This window comes from Triticum aestivum, chromosome 1A (genome assembly GCF_018294505.1).
Source record: "Triticum aestivum cultivar Chinese Spring chromosome 1A, IWGSC CS RefSeq v2.1, whole genome shotgun sequence".
Lineage (NCBI taxonomy): Eukaryota > Viridiplantae > Streptophyta > Magnoliopsida > Poales > Poaceae > Triticum > Triticum aestivum.
In genome coordinates, this window is record NC_057794.1 from 454832163 (window position 1) to 454840539 (window position 8377).

General features: G+C 51.8%; 1 protein-coding gene across 6 annotated transcripts; it reads left to right on the forward strand.

The window, feature by feature from the left end:
* Positions 1–1223: 1223 nt before the first annotated feature.
* On the forward strand, positions 1224–8124 carry LOC123055982 (G-type lectin S-receptor-like serine/threonine-protein kinase At2g19130). Of its 6 annotated transcripts, none has more exons than XM_044479777.1 (6): positions 1224–1732; positions 1815–1936; positions 2065–2140; positions 2305–2422; positions 3038–5445; positions 5546–8124. In XM_044479777.1, the coding sequence occupies exons 5-6, from the start codon at positions 4926–4928 to the stop codon at positions 7885–7887; spliced, it is 2862 nt and encodes a 953-aa protein (XP_044335712.1). In that variant the 5' UTR covers positions 1224–1732; positions 1815–1936; positions 2065–2140; positions 2305–2422; positions 3038–4925; the 3' UTR covers positions 7888–8124. The 6 variants fall into 6 exon arrangements, with proteins under 6 accessions (XP_044335712.1, XP_044335721.1, XP_044335705.1 ...); XM_044479786.1 differs by having other exon boundaries at positions 3076–5445; XM_044479770.1 differs by having other exon boundaries at positions 2324–2422.
* The last annotated feature ends 253 nt before the right edge of the window (positions 8125–8377 follow it).

Consider the following 8377-nt stretch of genomic DNA (forward strand, 5'->3'; position numbering starts at 1 on the left):
CAACAGGAGATAGAGGATTGGAAGAAGGCCGGTCTCGGCGGTGCTGGAGCTTTAGATGCTTTTACGAGAGAGTAGCCTTTGATTTCTAGGGTGTAGGTGTGGTGTGTGTCCTCCCCGTCGACTTGTTCGCATCTCGTTCGAGCTCTTGTACATATTATTCTGCCTTCTATAAAAATATGGTATACCATTGGCGTATTCTTGAAAAAAAGAATTGACGATGCATTTTGTTTGGGGGGGGGGGGGGGGCGATGCACTTGTTTTACTACTGGTCAGTGGCGGAGCTACAAAAGAAAAATTGGGCGGGCCAGAGAATACTAAGCTACCAAAGTATACCAAACAGGGCTACCAAATTGGCAGTAAACAACAATTTAGTGCACTGTTAGACAGTAAACAAGAACAGTACTTTTGTTGTGAACTTGTAAACTGTAAAAGTGGCATCTGTTGTGAACTTGTAAAGTGTAAAGAACAGATCTTCAGTGGATTATTTATGCTTATTGGGGTCGAGTTTAGGGGATTTAGGGGACTAGTAAGCATGCACGTGCAACACACGTCTCAACAAAACAAGTTCACATGATATAACACTAAAATGATTTTACAAAAAAATTCAGATCTCTATAAAATGTTGTCATGTCACTCAAATTGTATTTTCAAAAAGTGTTACATATTTGTGATCCAACACATGAATCATAATCTATAGTAAAAACATCTATTCTGGATCTAATTTTTGTTTTGGTGAGTTCTTTTACCGAGCCATTTAAATGTGTCTTATGCACAAAGATATGAGTGTGGGTGTAACACACGATCCAGGAACATGTCTCCGCATAAAATTCACTGTCGCATAATAATTGTATTATAATTGTGACAAAAAAATATACCATCCACAACCCACAAGATGACCTGCATGATAACAAAGCTTAAATATACTCAATAATTTTTTATCATTTTTATAGGGATTCATATTACTTAAAATCATCAAATGAAAATGATGTAACAAGCCGTGATGAAAACAAAAATCTTACCCACACAGCAGGTGAACAGGACATGCCCTTTGAAATATAATGTTTATTTTAGAAGATATTTTTATTTTGTTTGGGTATTGCCGCACTCACAAGCAAAAAATGCCTCATTCGCTTACAGTCACTCAGAGAATCACTGCTTAGTACTCAGCACGTGGAGTAGTATAGAGATTTAAAAAAAAAATCTCAGTCAACCTTCCACCGCCCCTCACACTTCTCCCCCATTCTTTCCTCACTCCCTCCTAATCTCGCGATCACCATCCACAGCCCGAGCTCTCTGGTGGCCGCCCCTCCCCTTCGTCAGCGACGCCGGCGGACAAGAAGGCCCCTGTCTGCCCCGCCCCTCCCCTTCGTCAGCACCGCCTGCGGGCGCGCAAGCCCCTGGTCTGCCCCACCCCTCCCCTTCGTCAGCGACGCCGGCGGACGCGTAGGCCCCGGCTCTGCCCGGCCCCTCCCCTTCATCAGCACCGCCGGCGGGCGCGCAAGCCCCTGCTCTGCCCGCCCCTTCTTCCTACCCGGTGACGCCGGGGCCCTTCCTTCTCTGGCGACGGCGGGGCGCTCGAGCTCGGCATGCTCGCCAGCGACGGCGAGGCCTTCCCTCATGGTGATGCACTCGCCCCCCTCCTCCTGGCGACGGTGGGCCGCTCATGCTCGACATGGTCGCCGGCGACACCGCGCCACGAACTTCCCTCCCCCCTGCTCGGGACGCCATGAAGGTCCGGTTCCAACTCTTCCTCCCCTCGATCTGGATGCTCTGCTCTCTGACCCCATCTTGATTTACCTGTTCGTTTCGGTCAGGACCAAGAGCAGTTGCTGCTCGTGACCTCCATCTTGATTAGGATGACCACGATGACCTTCGCGTGCTGTGCTGCTGCTTGGGACCCTCCCCCCTATGCTTCTCCTCGCTCGTCCTGGTCCAGGTTAGTCTCTCCGACCCCGACGCTTGCTCGTCCCCGTCAAATCGGTGCATAGCCTTACTTCATTCTGCAGTCTGTATATTTCAGCTTGTATAGTTTGACATATGCATACTTTATTCTCAATTGTGCAGATTTTTTTGTGATGCAAGTAATGGGGAAATACAAAAAACACCTAATGCCGATTGCTTTGAGCCGTTGTATTACAAGGTATACCCATCTCTTTGCAGTCTGCTCTTAATACAAGTCTTCCCTTGTTTCTTCGGAATGTTTCTTTGATTTTTTGTGTGCTTTCTTTTATACCTATTTATATACCAAAAGTTTACCTTTCTCTACAGAAATATAATTCTTGTATCCTTTGTCTTGCCAATTAGTTAAGTAATATACCCTCAGTGGCCGTGTTGGACAGGAGGGGCCAGAGAAGTGCTTCCGGTTGTTTGAAGAATGTGAGTCTGACATCATAGGTTTCCATTTTATGAAGAAACCATCAAGGTGAGTTTGGCACTTATGTTTTATTATTATTGCTGCTCATGTGTGGTTGAAAGTTAGATGCTAGTAATTTCAGCCAAATTTGCAATATCATGTCTGCTGTTTTGCTTTATTTGCAATATTTCATTTTTTGTGACAATGATTCCAGCCAGCTTAAATTTTGCTGGTAAAGCCAACTTCTGTCCTGGGTGTATGTGTAATATAGAAGTAATAACACTCGGCATTAACAAGAAGCAAGCCTGCTAAAACATGAAACCATGTAATCCAAGTGTTCTTCAGTTTTCTTATTATAAATAACCAGTTGTATACCTAAATCAGATATACTAAAACATAACCCATTCGCATCATTACCAGAACAGGGAAATCTGCTAGGATCATTGACAGAACTGATGGAATATTGAAAATTCCAGTGATCATAAATTTGCACTTCTTCATTTCGGGACAATTGATATGTCAATGCTCTTCTAGAAATAAATAACACAAATAAACGACTCCGGCATACAGAGTTGGAGGTTACATCGACACCATTCTTCTTTCATGCTTATTATGTGTGGCATTTTGATTAAAACCTGCAAATAAAATAAGAGAAAATTGTTGGGCTCAGAATTAGTTATATAGGTACAATAATATGCTGATGATCTTGCCCTGTTCTTGAGACCGTCGCTCCAAGATCTTATATTTGTTAAAGCCACCCTTGGCATCTTCGGTGAGGGCCACATGCAAGTCTACCTGCTAACTCAAGCCATTAGCTCGGTGGAGAGGAACATTGACGAGCCGGATCAGTTCGACTGGCCCTGCGACGCGTCTGGCAAATACACAGCCAGCTCTACCTATATGAGGCTCTGCATTGGATACACGCGTGCCCCGGCTGCCGGTTGCATTTCGCGAAGTTGGGCCCCTCTCAAATGCAAAATCTTCATGTGGTTGGCCTGTCAATACCGGCTATGGACTTCGGACCGCCGTGCCCGGCATGGCCTTCAAGACGCCCCATCCCCTTGCTATACTTGTCTCCAAGATGAGGACAACGCGGATCACATTCTCGTGCAGCGCGTCTACGCCTGCGAGGTGTGGCACTCCTGTTTCAGCTCATGGAGATTCACCATCCACACGCCAGACGCAAACGCCACATTCTTGCAATGGTGGCTTGAGCAAAGGAGTAGATTCAGAGGGAAGGCCAAGAGATCCGTGGACTCCGTCGTGATTCTCATCGCATGGGCACTCTAGAAGCAACGCAATGCACGAGTCTTCAATAACAGATCGCGACAGAGATCCCCCCTGCATCTTACAGATGATATCCAACAGGAGATAGAGGATTGGAAGAAGGCCGGTCTCGGCGGTGCTGGAGCTTTAGATGCTTTTACGAGAGAGTAGCCTTTGATTTCTAGGGTGTAGGTGTGGTGTGTGTCCTCCCCGTCGACTTGTTCGCATCTCGTTCGAGCTCTTGTACATATTATTCTGCCTTCTATAAAAATATGGTATACCATTGGCGTATTCTTGAAAAAAAGAATTGATGATGCATTTTGTTTGGGGGGGGGGGGGGCGATGCACTTGTTTTACTACTGGTCAGTGGCGGAGCTACAAAAGAAAAATTGGGCGGGCCAGAGAATACTAAGCTACCAAAGTATACCAAACAGGGCTACCAAATTGGCAGTAAACAACAATTTAGTGCACTGTTAGACAGTAAACAAGAACAGTACTTTTGTTGTGAACTTGTAAACTGTAAAAGTGGCATCTGTTGTGAACTTGTAAAGTGTAAAGAACAGATCTTCAGTGGATTATTTATGCTTATTGGGGTCGAGTTTAGGGGATTTAGGGGATGATTTAAGGAACAATGACCTAAGTTGAATTTAGGGGAATAAAATTGTGAATCATTTAAATCGATTTACCTATGCTGCTTGCAGGGATTCCGATCAGTAGTGATTCTGATGAATTCAGAAAAGAAGCTAGCTTTTTTTTTAGAATCATTCTGATAGATTGAGAGAAGAAGCTAGCTAGTTGGGTGCCTGGGTCGCAGGGTCGCCGCCTACCACTGCATGGTCGCGTGGGTCCCCTGAATAGATGTATGCCGGTTGGCCGTCCGTCCGTGGGACACTGTGTGTGCGGTGCTCCGGTGGCCGGCGGCCCGCGGCCGGCGTCGCGGCAGCCGGTGGCTGATGTGCTTTCTAGTTCCTACTGTGCTATGAGACGGCGGTCGAAGTTGAACCCTGAGCCTGCATCGCTGTGAGTCTTACGCGTACGAGTCTGCTGCTTGCCTTCTCTGTATGGTGTTCGTCAGCGCTGTGTGCTGCAGCCTGCAGTAGTATAAAATTTATTTTTTGCTCCGGACCTGGGCGGGCCATGGCCCAATCGGCCTTGCCGAAGCTCCACCAGTGCTACTGGTGTAGCCGTCGGCTACAGCCGTCTACCTTTGATCAGGAATAAACACGTAGCCCCTGTCAACATTTGTGCCTAGGATTTCTTGACTCGAGCTCAGTCAATCATTTTGTGGTCAGACAAAAGCGCCGGAATGTTCATTCATCGCCTACCTCTACCTTCGAAAAGACCCATACATCACACATCCACCCACAGAAGTCCTGAATTCCATAGGTCGACGCCGAATTCTCGTCGCCGGTCAATTCTGCGACTCATTCCTCCTCCAGAAACAACACAACCTGCAACAGTTTCTGTGGTTGACAGCTTCACTGATGTGGACGCACGGCCGTGCCGCCCAGGACAGGATAGACATAGACTGCGTGGCTGCGGTCGATCAAGTGCGTGTTCGTCTTCCGCCGCGCGCGAACGCTCTGCGAGTACAAATAGCCGGTGCCGTCGCACCGAAACGAGGGGAGGCACGGAGGGCACAGGTTGTAGACGAGAATACGAGATGGCAGCTGGCGCGCTTCCTCTGGGCGTGTTCGTCGTGCTGCTCTGCGTGGGCGTCGTGCGCGCGGCGGACGCGGACATCATCGCGGCCGGCCGTCCGCTCTCCGGCGACCAGAAGCTGGTCTCTCCCGGCGGCAAGTTCGCCTTAGGACTCTTCCACCCAGGTGAGTGCACGCTGCATGTGCGCATGGCTTGACGACGGCTAGTCTAAGCTCATCGTGGCCAGTGGTGTGAGATGTTTCTGCTCTGTTTTTCTTCTCGCAGACGGCGCAGCCGACGGCAGCTGGTACGTCGGCATCTGGTACCACAAGATCCCGGTGCACACGCCGGTCTGGGTGGCCAACCGCGAGACGCCGGTCTCCAACACGTCGCGGCTCGCCATCGCGCCCGACGGCAACCTCGCGCTGTTTGACGGCGCCGGCTCGATCGTCTGGTCCACGAACGCCAGCACCAGCGGCGTCGCCAATGCCAGTGACACGGTCGCCGTTCTCCTCGACTCCGGAAACCTCGTGCTCGCGCCGGCGTCCAACGCCTCCGCGGTGCTGTGGCAGAGCTTCGACCACATCACGGACACGTGGCTTCCAGGCGGGAAGCTCAGGCGCGACAAGCGCACCGGCGCCATCCAGGCTATGGCCTCGTGGAGGGCGCGCGGCGACCCCGCGCCGGGGATGTACGCCCTCCAGCTCGACCCGTCCGGGGCGAAGCAGTACTTGCTGCTGTGGAATGCCACCCGTGTGTACTGGGCCACCGGCAACTGGACAGGCAAATACTTTACCGGCGCGCCGGAGGTCGCCGCGTCGAGCGGCGGCTCCGGGTATAGCTTCAACTTCGTGGACAACGACGACGAGAGCTACTTCACTTATAACTTCGCCGTGAACACGACGGTGTACCGGTTCGTCATGGACGTGTCGGGGCAGGTCAAGGGGTGGTTCTGGGTGGAGGCCACGCAGGGATGGAACCTGGTCTACGCCGAGCCCAAGGCACGGTGCGCCGTGCCTCGCGGCTGCGGCGCGTTTGGCGTCTGTACCGAGGGCTCGTCCACGGCGTGCGACTGCGCCCGGGGCTTCAATCCGCAAAGTCCGGCGAGCTGGGGCCTCGGCGACTACATCAGCGGTTGCGTGCGCAACACCCAGCTTCAGTGCAGTAAGAACAGCAGTGACCCGTCGGACGGCTTGAAGAAGGTGGAGCAGGACAAGTTCCTCCGCATCGACGGCATGAGGCTTCCTGACGATGGCCGAATGGCGGGAGCTGCAAGCTCCGGCGACTGCCAACGCGCGTGTCTAGGGGACTGCACATGCTCCGCCTACGCGTACAACGGCAGCTGCTTCTTGTGGCACGGCGATCTGTTCAACTTACAGGACGGTGTCCTGGACAACCAGGCCGGCGCGGGGAGCCTGTACCTCCGACTCGCCGCGTCGGAGCTCCCAGGCGCGCGAAGCCACGTATGGAGGGACATCAAGGTCGCCGCCGTGGCACTCGGCGTCACGTGCTTCGTGATCGCCGCAGCCATTCTTCTCGTTCGTACGATAAGAGGTGCGATGAAGAGGAGAAGAGCAACGAGACTCAACGGTCTCGCCGTCGGCGATGGCTGCGTGAGCTACAAGTACAGCGACCTGCAGTCCTTGACCAAGAACTTCACCGACAAGATCGGGGCGGGCGCCTTCGGGTCGGTGTTCAAGGGCCAGTTCTCCGACAACACCGTCGTGGCCGTCAAGAAGCTGGAGGGGCTCCGGCAAGGCGAGAAGCAGTTCCGCGCCGAGGTGAGCACGCTGGGCACCATCCAGCACGTCAACCTCATCCGCATGCTCGGCTTCTGCTCCCACGGCGGCGACCGGAAGCTGCTCGTCTACGAGTACATGCCCAACGGCTCGCTCGACCGGCACCTGTTCCGCAAGACGTTCTACGTCCTCAGCTGGCAGGTGCGGTACCAGGTCGCGCTCGGCGTCGCCAAGGGGCTGGCCTACCTCCACGACAAGTGCCGGGACTGCATCATCCACTGCGACGTGAAGCCCGAGAACATCCTCCTCGACGCCTCCTTCGGCGCCAAGGTGGCGGACTTCGGGCTCGCCAAGCTCGTCGGCCGGGACTTCAGCCGGGTGCTCACCACCATGCGCGGCACGGTGGGGTACCTGGCGCCGGAGTGGATCAGCGGCGAGGCCATCACGGCCAAGGCGGACGTGTTCAGCTACGGGATGATGCTCTTCGAGATCGTGTCCGGGAGGCGGAACATCGAGCAAGGGGAGAGGCGGTCCGTGGTGTCGTCGGCGACAGACGCGGATGGTGAGGAGGCAGAGGAACACCCGACGACGACCTTCTTCCCGTTGCTGGTCGCGAGGAAGCTGGCAGAGGGGGACGTGATGACATTGCTGGATCCCGAGCTGGAAGGCGACGCGAACGCCGAGGAGATGAGGAGGGTGTGCAAGGTCGCCTGCTGGTGCATCCAGCGCGACGTCGACGCGCGCCCGACGATGGGGGAGGTGGTGCAGGTGCTAGAGGGGCTGACGGACTTGGAGATGCCACCAGTGCCTCACTACCTTGAAGTGCTCGTGGGACGGCCGGTACACGGAACAGTGTACCATAGCACAGAGCAGTTTTTCCGTTCGTAGTACTAGAGCGTATCCCGTACTCCGCGCCATGGAGCATTCCGGCTGGAACTAGTATCACTAGTCGTCAACCCGTGCATTCGCACGGGCTAGTGTATATTTTCTACGCCTTTTTGTCTTGTTTGAAAGAAAAAATGCATTTATTTTCAACTTGGTTCTTTTTCATATTTTCATTCATGAATTCTACTTGTTCACACATACAAATTTGAATAGTTATATTCATATACTATATTGCAAAAATATATGTGCAAATTCAGCAATATACAACATTTGATTAATTGAACTGATTTGCTATATTATATCTATAACAAATGTGTATATCATACTATCTTTTTCTACCTCGAAGAGTGGGAAATAAATATTTTACTTTGGGTTCATAGAGCTATAAATATATGCATTGGGAGTAGCATTTTAGTAAGCCATATATCTTGGAAACCATTATCCTAGCTATTGAAAGGCAAACACGTATAGTTACATGCCTTAGCATTTGGAT

Bases quoted from the DNA above. Each gene is read 5' to 3' on its own strand.
- LOC123055982 (XM_044479777.1), top strand. From the start codon at position 4,926: ATGTTCATTCATCGCCTACCTCTACCTTCGAAAAGACCCATACATCAC. The intron at 5,446-5,545 runs GTGAGTGCACGC...TTCTTCTCGCAG, and splicing joins CTTAGGACTCTTCCACCCAG to ACGGCGCAGCCGACGGCAGC.